This window comes from Silene latifolia, chromosome 10 (genome assembly GCF_048544455.1).
Source record: "Silene latifolia isolate original U9 population chromosome 10, ASM4854445v1, whole genome shotgun sequence".
NCBI classification, from domain to species: Eukaryota; Viridiplantae; Streptophyta; class Magnoliopsida; order Caryophyllales; family Caryophyllaceae; genus Silene; species Silene latifolia.
In genome coordinates this window covers 149175727-149200142 of record NC_133535.1, presented here as the reverse complement: position 1 = coordinate 149200142, position 24416 = coordinate 149175727, and the positions used below count along the sequence as shown (strand labels likewise).

General features: G+C 34.9%; 1 protein-coding gene across 1 annotated transcript; it reads right to left on the bottom strand.

Annotated features, from left to right (window-relative positions):
* Window positions 1-1775: 1775 nt before the first annotated feature.
* Window positions 1776-10012, bottom strand: LOC141609318 (putative ubiquitin-conjugating enzyme E2 39). The gene is made up of 3 exons (XM_074428416.1): window positions 9902-10012; window positions 2739-3710; window positions 1776-2431 (listed from the first exon to the last, which is right to left on the bottom strand). Exons 1-3 carry the CDS (start codon window positions 9924-9926, stop codon window positions 2382-2384), a joined length of 1047 nt encoding a protein of 348 aa, XP_074284517.1. The 5' UTR covers window positions 9927-10012; the 3' UTR covers window positions 1776-2381.
* Window positions 10013-24416: the final 14404 nt, after the last annotated feature.

Sequence of the window (24416 nt, the reverse complement as noted above, 5' to 3'; positions counted from 1 at the left end):
CATACAATTCCAACTAGGATGGCGCAATAGTAACAAGAGTGACTGATTACCCACACAATCTCTATTATTAATGCTATCCCAATTGACCCTCTAGCTTTCTAGGTACCTTGGTATTTAAGCTACCTTAGAATTTATGTGCATATTCTTTCATTTTAAGGTATCATTCTTTAGGTATCATTTCTTGTTTGCATTGCTTATTCAACCAATGTGATGAGGTTACCCATTCCTTGTAGTGGATTGTGTCAACTACATACTCGAGTAGTTTCAAATCTTTAAGATGTGTACATATAGACAAATTAATAATGTATAATTGATAAGATGGATATGATATTTTTGAGGCCCGTTAAACACTGTATATGAGATAACTCGTTTCAAGTTATATTCAATTTCAGCTTATTTAAAAAGTAAAAGTTCTAAATAGATAGGTTGAAATTTTGATTTTGATTAGATTTTACGCTATTTAGATTCCTAATTCTCCATCACTAAAAAAATTACTATAATCACTTTTATCTAAAGTTTAAGTGATCAATTTGGTCACTAATTCTACACTTATTTATATATGTTTTTCCCTTCCTCCCTCCCTGCTTTAGTACCATTAGATAAATCGAGAATGGGTCATTTTCAATATTTTTTCTCTCTATTTTCTTATAATTGATCATTAAATCGTTTCGAGCAAAATCTGGACGTTTAGAGAAAATGATTGAAAATAATTGGGGTAGAAAATGAAAAGAATTCAATTGGATAAACTCCAATGATGAGGTGATTGCAAATTTGCAATAACATCTTCGTCAAATGTAAGATATTTGTTAAGAGTGGGATAAAAATTATTGGTAATCAACTAGTTACACGTCATCGTTTAATTTTCGTTATTTTCGAATTGTTGTGACCAATTATCATACAATGCACTTCTCCTTAATCAGTCACATTAGTGTTGTCATTCCTAATTATTTTTCGAGTAAGTCTTATGAGAGACGGTTTTTCAATAAGTTTATTGAGAGATCATTCTACGGTTTTAAGAAAAATTGGTACGGAAGGTAATAAAATAGGTATAAATCATGATTAAAAATAAAATGGGTACATTTATGAGGTCAATTAGGTACCAAATTACAACGTCACGATCAATAATAAAAGGATCACGAAAGGCTGATTTCTCAATAACTTAATAAAAGACCTTATCTCCTAAATTTTGATATTAGTTTTCTTTGCCATGATTGAAGCAGCAAGTATGGTTATCAACTTTATATTAAGGTCTCTCAAATTTCAATGTTTGGTTAACTTCATGCCAGCACATTGTTATAATAAAGTTCAATTTATGTCAATCGCCAAGAATAAAATGGACTTACGAATATGATGAGGCGGAGTTAAATCTTTGACTCGGGTATTAATAAGATCGATTTACTCGTATCATGATTCGTTAAAAGAAAATGAGAAGAATGTACTGTAAAAAGGAATGACCATAGCTATGGATCTGAAATAAAATATGGGTGAAGGACAACACGGAAACTTTTCCACGTTCAACTACGACCTGAAATAAATCGAGGTTAGGTTTCATAAATCGACAAATTCTCTTCTAATGTGAGATGTTGATTTATTCTCGTATGTGACATTTAAATTTGGTAGGTTAGCAAATCGAGTCTTGATATAGTAAGCTCTTCAAGCACAAACTGCACCCATGTTGTTGGCGATATGCCTATATGGGTCTTTAATTGGACTGAAACAGAAACAGAGTTGAACCGAAAGTAACTGAATTTATAGAACTTAAACTGAAGAGAACATATTTGAAATAATTTTGGTTTTTATTTAACTGAAGCCATTAATTACAATTAAGCAGCAGCAGCTTAACAAAAAGCCGGCATGGGAATTGAACAAGAAAATGTAAAATAATGAAGTGATGATAACATACATGAGCTAAACCGAACCCAAAATGGGTGAAGGACTAAAGCATAAACATACCTTAAATGACCAGACCCGAATGACCCATTTGGTGGATCAAGTGATAAATCACTAGGGCTTGGCTCTGTCATTTCCTCTGTGATCGTTGGGTTAAGTAGCGTTTGTATTCCTCGAATGTTAACGCCTTTGTCTCAGGAAGACAAAGGTATACAAAAACGATGGCAAGAAGCGCAGTGCCAGCAAGTATCATGAAAGTGGGACCAGTACCAGCAGCCGCGGCAATAGAAAGGAATGACTCAGTGACCCAATTCACTGTGGCCGCCATTACCCCACATATGCCTCGATACGCTTGAGGATAGATCTCCGAGTGAGAAGAAGGTGATGTAGAGGCCTACTCCACCACTGAATTTTGCAGGTCAGTGGTGGAGCTAGTGGGGGCTAGCAGTCGGAAATTTCAACGTTTTTAGTTAAAATTTTCCAAGTCTCCATTAAACCATTACCTGTTCGCCCTCGCTGGGGTCAAATCCTGGCTCCGCCACTGTTGCAGGTACTAACTAACTTATATTCATAAGCATGCACATACTTTATACTTATGTTAGGTCTCTTGAACAATATGACATCCAATGAGGCTATGATGCATAATGTTAGGTTATTACAGAAGCCAATTCAATTATGACAGAAGGAGTAGTACGTACTTAAAATGAAACTAAGCCCAAAAATAGATAAGAACCCAAGTATAATAATATTAAAAATATGACAATAATCAATGAATTAAATCCAAACAATAAATAAATAATTAAAACTCAAGCAATCATATATTCTATTTTGTTAAAGCATGGTTTTACCTATGTAAGGGCGTTTAAGAACGCGAGCCATATATTCCCCTTGGATTGGAAATTCATTATCAGCAATCATACTGTTGGCTTGATTCTCGGCAAAGACTCGTGCAAGATTTCCTCGCAGTTTACAAACTTTGACCTTATCAAATTCTGCAGGCAATGCATAACACCGACCAACTCTCATTTGAGATGTTAACATACCATAAAACCCTCTAGTCTGACCATAGCTGATGTGATGTTCCACAATTTCATCAAATGCTCTACAAATTACGTCACCCCTTACTTTAAAATGACAACAAACTAATCTCTTAAAGTGTGACGGTATATTGTCGACAACATCAACCATTGATTGGTACGCGTATAAGTAAGGGGTTAGAGGGCATTCCGCAATCAGGTGTTGCTCATATTTCTCCTCTGTATACTCGTCTTCTGACATTTCATCCTCTGTCGGCTCCCTACACTCCTTAGTACTGTAAGGCTTCCCATTTAGAACGTTATGCTGTATGTAAAGCAAGACTTGTAACAAAATTGACGACTTTGTACGGTCAAAGTTGTTAAATAGTTTTTTGTTGCGGAAATGACCCTTGGAATCGATCACCCAAGGGTTTAATTTACGCCCGTGAGAATGGTAGATAACCTTAGGCGGATTTTTCGGATAATTGTCGGGTAGCTTGAGATCAAAAACGTATATACCATCTTCGTAAGGAGTATTTGGAAGACCGACCATGGCCGCTTGGAACAAATCCGGCCGTTTGTAGTAGGTTCGTAAATAGATAGACTTTGGAAGATCTTTCTTTAAAGTTTCCACCTCCTTGTAAATCTCATCAATACATTTTGAAACGCGCGTCTTTCTGAATTTGTTCTCCTCGTAGTTTGTCACTCTCTTAAATAGCGGAAAATCCCTATCTGGAATTGGATCTTCCGTACAATAGTCATCGAACGGAGTAGATCCAATTATTTTTTCCGTTTTCTTCTTGTCTGTAGATTTAAAACAAAATCCATAAATTATCCTTCTCAAAACTCAATTATCATAAAACCATGTAATATTATGATAAGCACATATTGTTATATACTTATATAGGACGGTCTCTTTCTATAAGACCAATCCATTAAGTAAAAGCTCAATACGATAAAATACTTAATCAATGTATCTACGCTATTTCCTCTTCCCGTTCCAACATTTACCTCACTCCTTTCTCCATTAGTTACTGACATACTATAACTTAAAACCCGTGCAAAATTGCACGGCATATATAAAAAAAATGACTTATAAATTTATTGCAAAATTAATATTTTTTTATTCCATCCACTTTAAATATCTTAAACCTTTCTATCAATTCTTTTTAACCTAACTTTATCATATTATTACTCAATGACTTTGGCGGTTAATTAAACCAATAAAGGTTCTTAAGATAGCAAAAATAGTGGAAAGTAGTAATCATGCATTACAATTAAGCCTGTTAAAATATAAGTCAATCCAACCCATTAAACCCGAACGTTTGATCCATTTTACGGTCAATTCTCGCAAAGTATGACATGTAATCCGCACGATCCATAACTCTTAATGACCCATTATTTCAAGGTCAAATCGACACATTCGATCTGATGGATTGAAATTAAGTTTATGATAAATGTATGTTAAATATTAATAAAATACTAATAATTAATTGTATATATTAGTATAAAAATAGTTAATTTCTTTGTATAAAGATGGAATAAGAAATAATAACCACTACTAAGTTGCAGTTTTTAAAATAAAAAATAATTAAAAGAAACTTTGTTATTACAATTTTTAAAGGTAAGAACTATGACTTCATTAAGAAATGAATATAATCAAAATAGTGGTATCAAATATGATTTAATTGAAATATATATTTTTATTGTAATGATGATGGTAAAAAAAGGTGTTAGAATATTTTGACCCGTATTCTAACTTTGGTCAAGCCTCTGACCCATATAACATGACACGTATTATGACCCGTCCAGTATATTGAACTTGTTTGATGTCTTTTTGGATAGTGATAAGTATTTATTTTATGTATTTAACAAATTTTACATTTATAATCTTAAAATAAGACAAAACAAAAAACAGCTTTCCGTTTTCACAAAACCTCGTCTGATGACGCGTTCAAAGGCCAATTTGTCGTATGTACACCCGTGATCATTTGACCAAAAAAAATTATTCTTCGTAGTACCCTACAAAATGACATCTAAAGCTACTAAATACATGATATTGAGACAGCTGAGCAATAGTAGGCTGCCGAAACTCAATCTAAGGTGCTTAAAATAAGGTAAGTCAAATAATATTTAGAGAATGAGTTCCAAGTATTTATATGATGATGAGACTCAAAAATTAGGTTTATTTCATAGACATATTGTTAATAAAAACAATTTCATATATATGTTAAAACATAATTCCCAATATGGACTTATCGTTTAATTATTATTCTTAGCGCATGGTACATATAACTATGTAAGGTTAGATAATAGTATAATACAGTTTAAGAATTGATATTAAGAATCAAGGACATGTTGCTAATAAAAATAATGTTTTAATTGCTCGAGGATAACTTAGAAATATTATGTACCAAAAAAATATCTGAGAAATATGGAAAATACAATAAGTCTTGCTTGCGACGGGTCGGATCTTGCGACGGGTATTATGTGAGTGGAAATGGGTAGAGGGGACAAGGTGGGCACCCACCCCATGTGCTTTGTCTCTCACCTTTATGGGTATTATGTGAGTGAATATGGTACCCGTCTCTTATTTGCGACGGATACCTCCGTCGCAAATAAGAATTTGCGTGGAAAATATATGATTATTTTTGAAAATGAGGAAACAAACTTAAGTTTAATTTTCTTTATTTATTGCTTTAATTTAGGAGTTATTTTAGGTAATATTGGTTTTCAATATAAATGATGTATGAATAGTTTGGCGGGAAAAAATGTGTTATGGTTGTTGTTTTATTATTTAGTATAGATAGATAGATAGATAATTTAGGATATTTAACAACTTATCATATAGCATTTCACCCAAATATTATTATCTCTGTCATTCTCAAGTTATTTATACTTGCATTTATTCATAATTCTATCATTTATTTGAAACCCACCATCAATAACAAAAACAAAATATTTTTAATAAGATAATTAGTGGGAGACGGTCTCTCAAGAGACCTACAATACTTTAACAATATGTCATACTTTATGTATTAAGCCTTTTATAATGTTAAAATAGAGGACTAATTTTCTTTCATCGCTATCATTGCAAGGTATATCTATGAATATGAAAAAAATAAAAAAATAAAATACAAAAAATAATATTTATGCTTGTTATCAAAAAATGTGTCGAAAAAATATCATGACAAATATATTAATATTAATATATATACATACAGAAAAGTATTGTCAAATTGTCAATATATGACGTGTAATAATTAATAGAAACTGATTTATACTTCATTCATGCTAATGTAGTAGGACACTAGTACATATGATTAGTGGGCCTATAGCCCTATAAGTAAGGAATTAGTAAAGCAGCTAGTCTTGCTTGTGACAGGTTAATCCCGTCACAAATTTGTGACCTCTCACAAAAAGGGAGAGGGGATAAGGTGGGCATTGTCCATGTGCTTCTCACTCACCTCTCAATGGGTATTTTGTGAGAGAAAACGGTATCCGTCACAAGCTTGTGACGGATATCGCCCGTTTTCAATGAGATTTTGTGTTAGTAAAGTTGTGTATAAAACAGGGTGTGGTGTTTTGGAGGGAAAAACATGTTATTGGTTTGTGTTTTATTATATTGTATAAATAGATTAACTAATGATATTGTCTTATACAATTGGGATTTTAGATGGTAAATTACGACTTTAATTAGTAAAACTTAAGTTTTAACTTAATATTTAAGTAAGTTGAAATATGAAGACAATAACATAAAAATCAGTATTTTAGGTTTGGATATTTAAGCTTTTAAATTGAAAACTTATGGTTTTAGTTTGAAAACTTTATAAATGACTATTATTTAAAATCCAAGATAAAACTCAACCTTTTAAAATCGAACACTTGGTTTTAGCTTGAAAACATCGTGTTTTAAGTTAAAAACTTTGAACCTAAATTGAAAGTTTTCAATATAAAATCATGAGTATTCAAATTATAATATGAAATATAGAAGTATTGAATTTTACTTTTAAATTTTGGAATTTTGATCATTTCCAAACCTTGTTGATGGTAGTTGGTGTCGAGAGGTTGTCAAAACAATGATTATTAGCATACATGGTTGACGTAGTACATGAGGAAGAGATGGTGGTGGTAGTAATGGTGGTGAGAATGTGGCGTTTAAAAGCGGTGGTCGATATGGCAGGATGGGATATTGGGAGGTGGTGGAGGTCATAGATTTCACGATAAAATGAACATGGTGATCGAGGTTTTTTAGATTTGTTTTTATTTTGCTCAACTTCATCTTATTTGGGCTAATCTTTTTTATTGGCCCGTTCAATGTTATAGTACGATCCTATAGAAGAGTTGTTGTTCAAGGCCCAATTCTGCTACGGGAGTAAGGATATGTCATTATTAACACAACTAGGATCATTATTGTTAAGGGTACCCTATTGTTAATGGCGCAGACGGTAAAAGCACTATACTCTACGCGAATAATGTGATTCGAGCCCGGTTCGGATTCTCTCCATTACTTGAAAAAAAAATGGACCTTCATTACTTTTGAACGGTCAGGATTAAATTTTGGGACGATCTAGTGATTGTAATTATTTCATAAGAGTAATGTTTTAATGAACTGAGAGAAAAATTATATTAAAATAAGAGTATATTCTCTCATATTCACTGTTTTCTTCCCTATTTACTAAAACGGATTATTCAGGTTTTATTCCCCTTTCTTATTTTGGAGACTTTTACTCTTATTTTTATCCATCCCTCTCTCCTATCAGTAAACCTCACCCAACTCTTTTACCCATATTTTATTACTTTTCTTAATATTTTGGTCCCACAATTCTTTATTTAACTCCTAATTATTCATTCATCCATCTCTTCTATCACCAACCTCACCCAACTTTTTTACTCTAATTTTATTCCTCGCCTTAATATTCGTGGCCACAAACAAAGGGAAGAAAACCCTAAATAGGTGGGAGTATTAGACAAAAAATGGAGAGAAAGTAATGGGAGGATCAAAACTGGTTCGAGCCCTCCTGCATATTGTTCCCTTATTAATTTTCTATTTTTTTTTATTTTCATTTTGTTTCCAAATTGGCCTATTAGACTAAGTTGGCATTAGGCTGTGTTGAGTCGGCCCGTATCATGCCTTTTCCCCAAAAATGGCCCGGTTCAGTCACGGATATTGGGCAGACTGTGTCGTGCCTCGCCCACTCACCCCAACCCCCCACCGCGGCCCGCTCTTGGCACGCCCAATTTCGTGCTCCGACCGTGCCTGGCCCACAGGCTAATCGTGTCTGGCACATGGGCCGGCCCAACAGCCTTAGTAATTTATTTATTTATTTTTCTAAATACCTTTTGATTTACATAAATAATGAATATTAATGATTTAAATATATATTTTATTAAATATTAATGTACTTGATGTCTTGATTAGTTGATTACTTGTATTTTTAATGTACTCGATTTAATTAAATAATTAAGAAACAATATTTAAAAAAAAAATTAATTAAATAATTAAGAAACGGGCCAAATCCTGGGCCGTGCCGTGCCAAGCCCGTTGTGTCTGGTTCGTGCCGGACCCTCCGTGCTTGGGTCGTGTCGTGTCTGGGCATGGGAATTCCCAAAAAACGCAGTCGCGTCCCACTTCCAACCCTTACTCGTGTCGTTAGTACTATTCATCTATGTTGTGTCGTGTACGTGTCGGACTCGTGTCGTGCCCGTGCCGGCCGCCTTAGTCCGACCCGAATTGCCATCTCTAGACTTTCATTTTAATATAACTTTCGCCTATATTTTCAATTTTAATATTTTCTTTATTCTTATTAAACAATTATTTTCACATCACTTATACACTTAATAGCTAATTTATGTTGGGAGAAGATATGGATAAATGTTAATAAATTTACTAATGACTATATGAATGGGTAAAGTTAGTCACTTAGTCATCTATTATAAAATACCATTGATTATGAATAATAAACGCGATATTAATTCATATGGAGTAGTTTGAGATATTTAATTTTTTTACAATAAAGTGAAAAGTTCACAGAAGAAAATATTTAACCCCAAACAAAATATCTCACAATTTTATAAATATAATGTTACTATACGGAGTATTTTTTGTTCGTGATACAAATAACGTAACAAGCTTTCTGAACGATCTGCAAAATACTTATTTGGGCTCTCATTATAATATATCGCACAGGGCCCTCAAAATTTCTGAGACGGCCCTGGTGGTACACATAACCTAATTTCAAACCCGATTGGCATTAAAATTGTCCTTATGACTCACTTATGTCATCCTAATTTCCAATGACTCGTCAAGAAAGAGCACAATGTGTAGATGGTCATTTAATCACATGGTACCCTCGATAAGGTTTTTCTGATTACTTATAGTAGAACAATATTGTAAACCAATTCAAAAAAGAAAAGTAGAACTATTTATTTATAATTTTAAACTTGTTAAAGTCGCAACTTAAAAGAAAATTTGTGTAATTTTGCACGGGTCTAATACTAATGTTACAGATAAAATCACGTGTTATATTCAAATACAGTGAAACTTTGAAGAGACGATCTCTTCCTAAGTTAGTGAGAGGCCATCCTTAAATACCACTTAATTTGTCACTTTGACACTTTCCAAATACATTTCTGCACAATAGGTGTAGTGGTTGTCAAACAAACTCAGCCTCTTTTCCTAATTACCTATGCATTATATAATAATAATAATAATAATAATAATAATAATAATAATAATAATAATAATAATAATAATAATAATAATAATAATCCCATTAGCCTATTAACTTATAAATGGTAAACCTAACGCAACATGAGAATTACATAAGAATAATCACATGTGCTCGAGTATAAACATTAAAAACTTATGCATATTAGAGGGTTCTACGATATAATCAAAGACAATTACGATGGACGTAATAATAAATTGACGTAATAATAAATTAATAACGCCATATTATGATATAAAAAAAAAAAACCACAAAAATTGGTACCTCGATTTCGAAAACAACAACCCATGTTCTATAAGAAATAAGCCAATAAAAAAGAGCTAGGAGAATTTTATCTTGACGATTGTTAACACAATGTTTTGGCCAAAACCTACTATAAATAGTTCTTAATAAGGAGAGAATAATTAGTTGGTCAAAATAATAAAGCAATGAATGAGATCAAAGCGAAATTCCTGAATGTTGTTACGTATTGAGCTTTTCTTTCTCCTTAGCCTTAGCATTCGCCCTAGCCCTTAGGAGTTAGTACATTATTATTTGAAATTACGTTTGAATAAGTCTTGGTGACAATTGAATTATTATTGGTAATTCGACATCAGCGACCTAGTCCGATCCCTTAGTCGTATTATTTGGTTACCTTTGTTTATTCTTTGCAATGAATAATTTTAATCAAATATAAACAAATAATTAATTAGACGAAAAAAGTGTGTTTTTTTTTATAAATAACTAAAAGCTGCGGCTCCAAGTTGATTTTTGTGTTTGTTCAAATGCATGGTAAGAGTAAACCTAATAAGCATGGAGTCAGACATATTGTATAGGTTGACTGACAATTTATCGCATATGATAACCAACTGGTCTCTAAGTGATATACCTAGCTAGGGAAGTCGGGATTGTATCTACAGATAGACCATTGTGCTATCTGTTAATTAAAAATCCGTCTATGTAACAAGAGTGTGTCTATGTAAAAAGCCGGGTCAGTTCGGGTTTCTCATTGATTTCTGGTTAACTCGGGTCGGGACGGGTCATTTCGGGTTTCGGATCTGTTTCGGGTTTGTTGGTCGGGTCAAACAGGTCGGGTTGTTTCGGGTCGGGTCATTTACGGGTCAATAAATAATAGAGAAATAGACATTTCAAGTCTTTTCGATTCAATTAGAATTATATTTTGTCAGGTCATTTTCGGGTTTGGTAGTTTCGGATCGGGTCATTTTCGGGTCGGGTTAGTTCGGGTCATGTTCGGATCGGGTCGAGTCAATTCGGGTTTTCGGGTCACATTCGGGCGATGTAGTTCGGGTCACTTCGTGTCCCGGGTCAGCTTTTTCGGGTCGTATCAATCGAGTCGGGTTGCTTTTGCCCGGTCTAGTTACAATTAACAATAAAGATTAACAAAACTGACCGATCCAATAACCCGATTAAACTATAGGATATAAATATATTAGTTGAGATGATTCACCATAAATGGTATCAGAGCCAGGTAACAAAAGGTCCACAAAGTAGAATTTAATCACATGGTACAAGGGAGTCTGTACACTAACCACTCTTCAAACCTCATGGACATTCAAATAATGATCGAAAAGGCGTAATAGAATATAAATATATTAGTTGGATCTCAATCATCACCTCAGAGTTTTTATTGAGATGATTCATCTAACATTACTAACCCCTAATCATTCAAGGATTCCCTAAATCCTAGTAAATAATTTAGCTATGCTAATAATAATAATAATAATAATAATAATAATAATAATCAAATTCATAATTGAAAGATAGAGGAAACAACTAAAAGGTATAGAACGATTAAATAAGAAGGATGAAAATAAAGCAATAATTAAAAAGGAAGAAAGAAGGTTAACAAAATTACTAAAGATCCACAGAGTAGAGAAGAAAGCGAGATAACCGGCCTAATTGTGAATTGTTCTAGTGACAAATGCTTAAAATACCTCGTTCAAATAACTAAACTAATTAACAACTAAGTGCTCGTTTGGTAAAACGTTTAAATACACTTGATCCCTAACTTATACAACCCGATCCCATTCATATAACCCGCTTAACATTTCTACGAGGAATACGTCGAGTAGTGTCTCGTCTCACTCGAACCTGACCATCTAACGTTTATATCATGTAGTGGAAAACTACTTGTAATTTGACCATTTTCATTTTTAGTAGGTCATTTATGGGTGAATTATAAATGGCAGACTCTAGAGTAGTTTTTTTGGTGTATAGTTTCTTTTTGGGTAGGTCTGGTACACTGATGTGACAGACTATTTTAGTTTGTCTTTTTTGTGATACTCCGTAGGTGGTCTGTTGGCATATGCCTGACATGCTTGGAGGACACTGCATCTTTTTTTATTTTCTACATTTAGAACCATCCGTTGGTATGCTTTATGTGATTAACCTCCATGCCTGCTCATATTAATGGGTCATTAATTTGAACAGGGTTAGTTTTGATTTACGAATTCGATAGTCGAGACTTTAAAAAATTTTACGAATTTGAATAGGGTTAAAAATATTATTAAAAGACATGTTAGAGATTCTACATACCACATTACACACTTTCAACATATGATAAAAATTCCTCACTTTGTCTTTTGGAAATTAAAACGTCAATCCTCATAGCAAATTAATGCTCTAAATGAATGAATTTCAATGCGGACAATCCTTCAACCTTCCGGAACTTATGTTAATCCAATTAATTTCCTTTAGTTCCTTTCTCTTTTCAGCTCCATAACTCAAAAAGTTTGAACTATTATTGTAAATAGCAAATAGGGTATTAACACAAATTCTCATTTGTGACGACGGATTAACCGTCACAAGCTTGTGACGGATCAAGTAAAACCCACATGTTTAGATAAGACAAATCATTTGTGACTCCATATGCACCTTGATTTTTATCTTATCTACCCATGTGGGTGATACTTGACCCGTCACATGCTTGTGACGGATATACCCGTTATAAGGGAGACTTACTGGAGTATTAACTACGAGTATTTATTAGTAGTAGTATCTAAACTCTTTCCATAGATTTGAGATTGATGTCAACCTACAAAAAGACTGCGTATGATTAAACTTTGTGAAAATACCATCTATGGTGAGACGAGGTAATTGAAGAGAGGGAATGTATTGTGGGGTATGTATTATTATTATGGGGTGGGGGATTAAAATAAGTATTGTTGTGGGGTTAGATGATTAAAATAAGATAAAGTATGAATATTGTGTCGTAAAATGATTAAAATAAGTATATAACTTTTAAATAAGGAAAGAGGGAATGCTATTTAGAAATATGCAAAAATTATACCATCCTCCCGGAGGACGGTAGAATTACTCTAAAATATGAGGGAGTATGGGTTTTAAAATTTTAACTACATATTTCAAAAAATACGCTCTCTGTTCAACTCCAAAGTCCAAACACAACTTTTCTCTTGTGCACGTTTGTCAACGTAAATATATATTGTTCTACATTATGAAAAATATAAAAAATTTGTGTTTTATTGTACTTTTACAGGTAAATTAAATAAGATCTTACATAAATTATATTTTTTTCTTTAGATTATAAAAAAATGTAAATATTTTATTTATTTATAATTGGTGTTAAAAAAAGAAACGTTGTATTTGAAGTTGAAAGGAAGGGGTAGAATTCATTGGAGGAAAAAGAACATACATCGGAGGTATTACCTCCAACTTTTTTGTTTTTGAGCATATATCTATATTTTTTTAGCTTATTTCCACAAACTTTATTTGTTTTTGAGTATATGCTTGGTTTTTTTTTTGTTCTTTTTGAGATTCTGTCAATTACAGTTTAGCTATAACATGAAGAAGCAATGTGCATGTCATTAAAACAACTTTCACCTTTAACAAATTAAAAAGAAAAAAAGAGTTATCATCACTATTTTTCAAACTATTGAAAATAAGAAACGTTCTGAAATTACTGCCATATTACACTTGAATCTTTGGAGTTCAGAATCAAATAAATGGGTAATGATAAATACAGTCTTTAGAGTTGTATTTAATCATTAAATACGAAAAGTGATACGGCGCTACCGGGTGACGCTCAATCTCGGCGCCACCTTCTCTCATGCACCCTTCATTATTGAGGTCTCCACTTAATATTAATGGGTACACCCATTATTATAGAGGTCCCCACTTATTACATATGAGAGGGTGACGCCGAGATTGGGTGCCACCGGATAACGCTAACTCATTTTCCATCTCTAATAATTAATATACCAATTAAAGCATTAACCTCTAAAACACGATTTTCTTTAAATCATAAAAACAAATAAATATGAATGAGTTTCTTCTTCCTTTTGTGTGAAATGGTTGTAATGCTTTTTGAGTCGACACTTTCACAACAAATATTATAACCACCGTTTTCGTGAAAGTGCTGATTAAACCTCTTAACTTTGTTCAATTGTGAAATTAGGCCCCATAAGTTTCATTTGGAATAATCAAGCTCCTTAAGTCTCACCAAAAGTGAAATTCTAACCCCATCTTTAAAATTTTCACAAGAATTTGAATTAAAAATATTTTATATTAGTATTAAACAATTTATTAAATATTAAAAATTACGAATTACAACTTTGCGAATTTGTACATATAATTTATTAATCATTGACGAACACTTTTACATACATATTTAGTAAATTGTTTATAATTTATATAGTATTCATACATATATTATAAATTGTTTATATATATACTATAAATTTTTTAAAAAAAAAAAACAATTCTAAATATTTAATATAAATATAAAAGTTCTGAAATTATAAAACAAAATATTTTATATTTGATAAATTGTATTAAAAGTGATTTTAATATAAGAATTTGGTGAAAATTAAGAAAATGGGGTTGAATTTCACCTTTGGTGAAATTTAAAGGGCTTGATTGCTCCAAATGAAACTTATGGGGACTAATTTTACAATTGAACAAAGTTAGGCCTTCGAATATTTTGAGATGAGATTTCGGGGTTTCTCTACAAATCAGTTGTTACCACCATATTAACCACGTATAACACTCAAGATGGATTTTATGCCTTTATACAAATCTTTACCGAACCAAAAATGTTTTAGCATAATTTAGAAAATGGTTTAAATAGGAAGTCTAACCTGGTTGTTATGGACAAAGTATGGCCAAAAATCTACGTAGATATACAAAACATTAAAGATATAAGTCGTGGGATGCAATGTTTAGGCTACTGAGTCTTGGCTCAGCAGACCATGATTTCGGAGTTTGAAACTACTTCCACATACAGTTCATATAGGGAGGTAATATATTGAATCCGTCAAAAAGTATTAACCACACACGTCAACTTGTCAATGAACTTAACCAAAAGTATTTCAACTATGAAAGATTGGCCTAATATTTTTTGATCATTTAGTTTACTAATACTCCACATTTCCTATATTAACTTAGCTATTAATGATATAATAAGCAGTATAACAAATAAATGCGAATATACTAACTTTTTGTTTGGATAAAAAAAAAATGCAGGGGGGAGGGAAAGGTAATGTAAGGTGGGAAATTTTCCTCCCAATCTTTCATTTGTTGCAGGAAAATTAATCTGCCTTGAGTCTGCCTTTTAAGCAGGAAATATATGGACTAATTTGGTTATCCAAACAATTAAAAATTCCGTCCTTCAAATCTCTTCCATCTCCTTCCCTTATCTAAACAAAGGACGAAACAATTAAATGCAGTCCAATCTTACAATATTCTTATGGCCATTTAAACAAACAACTAAAGTTTTAAAACAAAATGAAATGTAGTCAATTACTAATCCAGTTAAAGAGCTTGCTTCTGTTTTCAAAAGATATGCATTGAGGTGGATAACAAAAACAAACATGCATAGAATATTGAAAAAATTGCTTGGATGTAGAAAACCTTTAATCTGTGGATGTAGAAAACAAATGTCATTTGTAAGTTGCAACTGTGGGATCCAATTAATAAGAAGTAGACAACATCAATATCAATAAAAAAAACTACGAAAACACAAATGGAGAGAAGTTGGGGTTGATTCATGATTCGTGAATATTAACTATAGATTAAAGGGACAAATGCTTAAGATTCATTTGGGACTCTCCCAAAAGATTGTGCCCAATAATTTGTGATTCACAGGTAATGTCTGTGTTTTTGTACAATAACGCTTGAACTCAAGAGTCAAAACCGTCGAGCACAATTATGATTCAATAAAGACATGAACATTTATTTTAAGAAATGATGAGTAATAATTCCATAATAAGCAAAATTATGAAGAGCAGCGTTTTTCTAAGTGGAATTGGAGGAGGTATAGCAAGGAAGTGGAAGAGGTAAGACCGTAAGAAAAAACCAAGTAATAAGAGCATCCACAATGGTAAGTTTAGTTCTACTACCTTACCTTTCGCTTACATAAGATTTTATTTCTACAACATTTTTAGCTAAAACTACTACAATGATGCAGTAAGCTCTTTTAAGATTGTGGCTTAGATGGGCCCATATGTCAACTACCTTTCATATCACCCATTTATTTATTAAAAATTCTATTTCCACATGTATTATTTTAGTAGGTAGATTTTTTTTGTAGGACCATTTAAGCTACTAGCTCCATGGAGCTAGTAGCTCAATTTAAGCTAGTTCAATGGAAGTGCTCCAATGGTCAAGCAAGTAGCTTGAAATTTTTTTTATTTGCAAGCAAGTCCTTTTGGGAAACCATTGGAGATGCTCTAACAGACTTAGCAGTATTAGGATTGATAAGCCTTTAATTCTTTAATTTTGACTCTTCAGTTGTCCATACGGTTCAACTAAATTTTCAAATAGTACTGTAGATACAAGTTTATTTTCTTTAGGCTCCGCACAAAAGTAGCAGCTGGCGGTCGAAGATAAAACACGGAATATAGCTGTTGCCCCATTCTTGGAAAAGAGCCGTTGCAAATCCCATAATAGTTGCTAGCTATAATTCTTTCCACACCATATTTGTGTATATATGGCAATCCTTAATTGCCTTCCTAGTTTAGCCATATTCTCTATTCAATATGTAAGTATATAAAGCATAGAATTGTATTCTGTCAAAATCACCTTGAATGAATAATATCAATTATTTACACTTAACCCTATAATAATTCTAATATGGTATCAGCTACAGGTTCATCCTAATTGCCGACTTTCCCTCCTCTTCATCGAAAAACACACAAACACAGGATGACGGATCAAGAACAACAGATCGTCAATCCCCCCGATTCTTCATCAAATATTGTTCAAATCGAAAACACCGGTACCAGAATTACCCTTATTTCCTTCAATGGAAGCAATTACGATGAATGGTCCCGTTCCTTTCATCTCGCCCTTCTTGCGAAAGGCAAGTTAGGGTATATCAATGGCGTGGTTAAACCACCATCGCCCACCGACGCAAATTCGACTCGGCAATCTACCAACGCTTGGTCACTCGGCTCTACAATTCCATCGACCCCAAACTCCAAAAGCAGATCTCCTATCGTCCTCAGGCCAAACAAATCTGGGACGATATCAAAAACCGTTTCTGTCAAACAAATGAAGCACGGGTATACAAATTACACGCTGACTTAATGGCGTGCCGACAAGGCCCAACGGAATCTTTGCAGAATTACTACGGCCGCATGATCCAACTGTGGGATGAGCTTCTCGAGTCTGACCCGCTTCCCACCTGTTCGTGCGACCCTTGCGCCTGCAATCTGGTAAGTCTCCTTGACACCCATAGAGAAAAGAAAAAGATCAGGGACTTTTTAATGGGTCTCGATGACCGTTTTGATAGCCCACGGTCCCAAATCCTTGCAATCCGTCCCCTTCCTAATTTAGACTTAATTTACAATCGTCTTTTACAAGACGAAGCAATGCGTAATATCTCATCTAACCGGTCTGATTCCAAGCCTGATACAATGGTTTTTCGCTCGCGTTAATCATAATAATCGACCTCATGGGGGCGGGATTCCAATCGATCTTATCATTCGAACTCCAACACGCTCGTGACCAAAATAGACCGTTTTGTATCGCTTGCAAAAAGAATGGCCATTTCTTCAAATTATGTTACCGTGTTACGGAAATTTCCCCGATCGGGTGGGGTGATCGCCCCGTGATCGCATCTTTATTAATCCAAATGACACGGACTTGAGTAATCTTTGTGTTCGTCCCCGATGTTGAGGGACGAGCTCGTTGGGAGCGTTTGAAGAAAAACAAGGGCGGGGGCGGATCAAAAGAAAAGCAGTACTCGACCGGGACCCGTGCCCGATCGCCGGCGCCGACCCTCCGCCGGTCGACTTCTTTGCGGGAACCGTCGGTGCCCATCGGTTCCAGTATCCACCTTCGACAAGCTCGATCTTAAAAGATGACCCCTCAACAACTTGAGGAGTTGAATGCAATGTGGCGTAATCGTCAAGCCACGCTCAAAAATGACACCATCGGTGGTAAATTCTCTCCTTTCTATTGGATTATTGATACGGGTGCATCGAATCATATGTCTAGTTGTTTGTCCGACTTTTCGAATCTTAAACCAATCTCACCACGTTCAGTGGGTTTGCCCAATGGTGACATTACAGTTGCCACCCAAAGTGGGGATATTCGATTATCTCCCCGCCTTATTTTACGAGATGCTTTGTTTGCTGCTGACCTCAATTGTCATCTAATTTCCGTATCCAAACTCCTTATTGATACGTCATTAACAATCCAATTTTCTCACAAATTTTGCTTAATACAGGACCGTTCCTCGAAGACGGTGATTGGTGCGGGTGAGGAGCATGAGGGACTGTATTTTCTCAAGGGCGTGCGTGATCCGGCTCAAATAAACACGATTTCCACACCGGATGAAACCGAACTTTGGCACCGTCGTTTGGGTCACCCGGGTTCGAGTATTTCTCGTTTTTTACCATTTGTTTCAAATAAACATTTAAACTCTAATTTTCATAGCAAACATTGCGATATTTGTCTTCGTGCGAAACAAACACGAGAACCTTTTTCTTTAAGTTTAAGTATTGCATCGGATATTTTTGATTTAATTCACTGTGATCTATGGGGGCCTTATTCTGAAAATGCCTCATGTGGGTCTCGTTTTTTCTTAACTATTGTTGACGATTTTTCCCGTTCGACGTGGGTATATCTTCTTCGTCAGAAAAGTGACACACGTCAAACGCTGCTAAATTTTTTCACTCTCGTTGAAAGACAATTTAATAAGAAAATCAAATCCTTGAGAAGTGATAATGGTACCGAGTTCACGTGCTTTGAAAAATTCTTTAACGAAAACGGTATTATTTATCAATCCTCAATGGTCGACACACCCCAACAAAATGGTCGTGTGGGGAAAAACATCGCCACATTTTAAACGTAGCACGAGCTCTTCTTTTTCAAGCTAATCTACCCATATACTTTTGGGGAGAGTGTGTTTTGGGAGCCGTTTACCTTATTAATCGAACTCCCTCAACTATACTCAAAGGTAAAACCCCGTATGAACTTCTTTTTCAAAAACCGCCCCCCATCAATCAAATTCGAGTTTTCGGATGTCTATGTTACGCCAAAAATATTAACCGATCTCGAGACAAATTTGCATCTCGAAGTCGCAAGTGTGTTTTCTTAGGATATCCTTTTGGCAAAAAGGGGTGGAAAGTCTACGACTTAGAAACCGGGACTTATTTTAATTCTCGTGATGTCGTTTTTATCGAAAATGAATTTCCTTATAATAATATTTCAAAACCTTTAAATCAAACCTACTGTTTTTTGGACGATGCTTTTGCTCCTATCCCTCCCGAAGTGCCAGTCCCGCGGCCCAACGACACCATACCACCACAATCATCGAACACTGACAAAACGTCCCAGCCTACCATAACATGTGACACGGCCCAACCTTCATCACCCTCAACACGGCCCTCAACAGAAAATCCACCAGAGACAACAGAAAATCCACCAGAGACTTCCGCCACCAACACCACCGAAAATCCCTCTGCAAATCCCTCCCCTGAACACGACACATCTACCTCCTCTGCACCTACACAAACCGCTACTGACATGGGCAAAGGTCATCGCACAAAATTTCCAAATTCCCGTCTCTCCGGATATGAACAACCGCCTATCAGTCCCTCTACTCACGCCGCATCGACACTGTCTCCAGGTACGAAATACCCCATCTCCCATGTTCTTGATTACAGTAAATTTACACATAAACATCGTATTTTTCTTTCGGCCGTGACTAAAAATCACGAGCCTAGCACATTTAAACAGCCGTACAACAGGTTGCTCAATGGCGGGACGCTATGAAGTCGGAAATCGAAGCTCTCGAGAGAAACAACACATGGACACTGGAAACTCTACCTCCTAATAAAAAGGCCATTGCTTCAAAATGGGTCTACAAGATTAAATATCATGCTGATGGCACCATCGAAAGGCACAAAGCACGGCTCGTGGTCATGGGAAACCGACAAGTGGAAGGGGTCGACTACAATGAAACGTTCGCTCCTACCGTTAAGCTTGTTACAGTCCGCACACTACTTGCTGTTGCCGCCTCCAAAAATTGGGATCTACAACAAATGGACGTTCATAACGCGTTTTTGCACGGCGAACTTCACGAGGAAGTATACATGAAATTACCCCCGGGCTATGATCAACGGCACGACGGGAAAGTATGTCGACTCCGCAAATCTCTATATGGCCTCCGACAAGCTCCGAGGTGTCTTTGGTACGCTAAATTAGCCTCCGCCTTGAAAAACTACGGGTTCCGTCAAAATGCCTACGATCATTCCTTATTCTCATTCACAAAGGCTGAAACCGAGGTACATATACTTATTTACGTCGATGATCTTGTTATATGCGGGAATAATTCCTCTAAAATTCAAGAATTCAAGACCTACTTAAGCACGTGCTTCCATATGAAAGACCTCGGGCCACTTAAATATTTTTTGGGAATTGAAATTGCTCGAAATAAAACCGGCTTATTTATCTCTCAAAGAAAGTACGCCCTCGACATACTTACGTCAGTCCGCCTTCTTGGCTCACGACCTGCAACCGTTCCAATGGAACCCAATCACCAACTCGGACTTTCCACAACCGACTTACTCACCGACCCACAACCTTATCGCCGTCTCATTGGCCGCCTTGTCTACCTCACTATAACGAGACCAGAACTGATTTACTCAGTCCATATACTAGCACAGTTCATGCATGCTCCACGCGTTGAACAGTGGAATGCCGCTCTTAATGTTGTGCGTTATCTCAAAAACAATCCCGGACAAGGCCTTCTATACCGAAGCAACAGCCCCTTGACGTTACAAGCATATTGTGATGCTAGTTATGCGTCTTGCCCTACTACTCGACGGTCTATATCTGCCTATCTAGTGTTCTTGGGCAGCTCCCCGATTTCGTGGAAGACTAAGAAGCAAAATACCGTCTCCTTGTCCTCCGCCGAAGCCGAATATCGCGCCATGGCTTTCACGGTATGCGAACTAAAATGGTTAAATGGTTTGCTCTCATCACTCGGCATTACTCAAAAGACAGCCGTTGATCTACATTGTGACAATGACTCGGCACTACACATCACTCGCAATCCCGTATTTCACGAACGGACCAAACATATCGAAGTGGATTGTCATTTTATTCGAGATGAGTATACTAAAGGTTTTATTAACCCAAGTTACGTCCACACAAAAAGTCAACTAGCTGACATCTTCACCAAAGCACTCGGACGGACATCGTTTGAAGAACTTCTCTCCAAGTTGGGCGTCTCGACTCTCCACGCTCCAACTTGAGGGGGGGTAAAACACGGAATATAGCTGTTGCCCCATTCTTGGAAAAGAGCCGTTGCAAATCCCATAATAGTTGCTAGCTATAATTCTTTCCACACCATATTTGTGTATATATGGCAATCCTTAATTGCCTTCCTAGTTTAGCCATATTCTCTATTCAATATGTAAGTATATAAAGCATAGAATTGTATTCTGTCAAAATCACCTTGAATGAATAATATCAATTATTTACACTTAACCCTATAATAATTCTAATAGAAGACGGAGATCATGGGCTGAATAGAATCCTAAGCTAGCGGCATCGAGGGAGCTCTCCGAATTGGCCATGTCGGCAACAGTGTGAAGAACAAATTGGGGGAATGATATTTTGGAGGTTGGCTAGATATGTGATTTGTGTGGGTTGACTAAAATAAGTGGGGATTAAGAAGCTAATGAGGTGATAAATAATGACGGTGTCGGTAGACGCCTAGACGGTAGAGGTGACGAGCGAGGTAACAGTGTCTAAATTTGGTGGTGTGGTTCTTTTTTTTTTTTTTTTTTGCAAGGTGGCATTTAAGGACGGTGTCAATGATATAATTGATTGCAAATTCAATTGGGATGTTTGATTGAGGCTTAACTGATTTGTAGAGAAAATTTCAAACGCAAAAGTAAACAAACGTGGCATTTCTAAATCCCTTGTGGCATTTCTAAATCCTATGTGGATTTGTCTACATGGAGTTTATGGGTCATTTTAGCCTAGGCTTTTAATAGTATTTTATAGATTTAGACTTCACTTTAGTCCTTATACAAGTTATTTAGATCGGGTGGAGCTTATATATTATTTTGCTTTCGAGATAAATTGAATCATTTTAGTTTCGGTTCGATTAGATTAATTTTGACCATTTAGAACTGGGTCAACTTCAACTCAACCGAGTTCGCATCTAGCCAATTCAAGTACCATGTCATTTCGAATTGCATAATTCAGGCAATTTGAAACCTCTCAACTTTTCGAACAATAAACATTTCTAATTGTAAACTTTGTATGATTAAAATCACAATTTCTCATTTGTTTTATGCTTAAAAAAGGTCAAATACATGTTAAATCACATGACAAGTTGTCTAGGAAATGTCAAAAAAATTATCTTTATTACTACTATGTGGTAGTATTTGACCCATTTTAAGATTCTAGTTGAACATTCCATCTTATACAGTACAAGACTTTTACTGCTTTAAAATTTGTATGTCTTTTACACTTGTAATAAAAAGAAACATAGTAATAGTAATTGCATTTAAATTGATACCACAATCTAATAATTCGGCCACTCAATTTAGCTTAAACTGAGTCTTAAGTTTTTCATTTAGTTCAATTCAGCTTAGCCCAATTTAATTCAGCTCGATTTCATTTAGTAACTCTTACTTCGGTCCCATTGAGTTCATCAATTCATTTCAGCTCAATCCAGTTATGTTCAGCTCAGCTCAGCTCAATTCATTTCAACTCTTTTCAATCGAAAAGAACAGGGCGGAAACCAATTTGCTTACAACAATGAGCAAATAAAGATAAATACAAGGACTTCCAAGTAAATTGTCCTCAATGTTGTGCATGTTGTCATATTGATGATGATGTTACAAAAGTGAGCATAGTAAAAAGTCATAAAGATTTTTTTTTTTTTTTAAAAGTAAAAAGTCATAAAGATCATTTGTTTATGTGTGTATGTCATATGTGTACATGTTATGTGGAAAAGTAGCCGATCTTCACATACCATGAGTGACAACTGTACAACAGTAAATAAAAAATAAGAAGTAAATAAAAAAATAAGGACGAAAAGTTGAAGGACACGTGGTGAAAAGTTAATGGAAGAGCCACCTGCAGCCTTGGTGGAGTAAATAAGAACAAAATTTGCTGATCTGGCGGAACTTAAATATTGACGACGGTATCCAAATTCACTTTATCATTTGTTAATCATATGGTTGATATTTTTTGTTCTTTTTTTATGGTATTCTAGAGTGTAAATAAAAACAAATTCCATTTGTGTGGTATATTAATCATCGCAAAATCTCATTGAAAACGACATGTATCCGTCTCTTTGGAGTGACGGATATCATTTTCTCTCACAAATGACCCAAATAGAGGAGAGAGGGAATCACATGGGGGTGCCCCCACCTTGTCTCCCCTATTCGTTTTGTGAGTGACATTACCCGTCACTTGCTCCGACCCGTCTTCAGCAAGACTAACTGATTAATCATTTTCCCGAATCTCTCTTTGGAAAAAAGAGTGTATATGTGACTAGATAGGCAACTATTTAAGATAAATTGTGATTAGATAAATTGGAAATAAGAGTGTCTATGTATATTGTACTGGTCTATAATTCTTTGGAAATGTCTCATTTGCTTATGCACAAGAATTAAGTTCTCATCAATAAAGTACATAAATTTTGTTAACAAAAAGATGCCGAGAATGAATGAAAATGGGGGCAATTTCAAAGAATCGGATGGAGTATTAATTTAACACAAATTGTTCTATATGACTGCCTTACTCCGTAGCATAAGACCAGCAAATAACCTAAAAGCCCAAAAAATTAATTTATAACTCCCTTTTTTAATCAAATAACCAAAAGCCCAAAAAAAATACTCGTAGTTAATAGACTTGTAAAAAAAATATTTTATTTTGATAACTTAAAATTTTATATTAATAACTTGTATATTTAATATGTTAGTTTTTATCATAAAAGGATGTGTTGTTAAACTAAAATTAAAATATAAATTAAATTAAATTTTATTAGACTTCTCTCGTTTTGGGTCAGTCCTATGATATAGAACGGTCCTATAGGAGAGTTGTTGTTTAGGCTGATGCCGCTGATCGTATATTATGGTCCTGTTTGACAATCATAATAAGTATATATATTTAGTAATTGCTCTTTCAAATATACAACTTTTACTTTTTCAAGAACTTTTTTTCATAGCATTTTCAAACACTACCCTTCCTCCCAACCAAATTTTTCTCTCTTCTCTTACTCTCAAAATTTAATCAAATTTCTTTGAAATTCTTCAATTATAAATGTTAATTTTCATATCGAACAAGT

Coding starts and splice junctions, on each gene's coding strand:
- LOC141609318 (XM_074428416.1), bottom strand. CDS start 9,926: ATGGGTTGTTGTTTTCGAAATCGAG. Junction 3,711..9,901: donor TTGTTGTTTTCGAAATCGAG/GTACCAATTTTT, acceptor TTAAATCTACAG/ACAAGAAGAAAACGGAAAAA. Junction 2,432..2,738: donor TCTTAAACGCCCTTACATAG/GTAAAACCATGC, acceptor TACCTGCAACAG/TGGCGGAGCCAGGATTTGAC.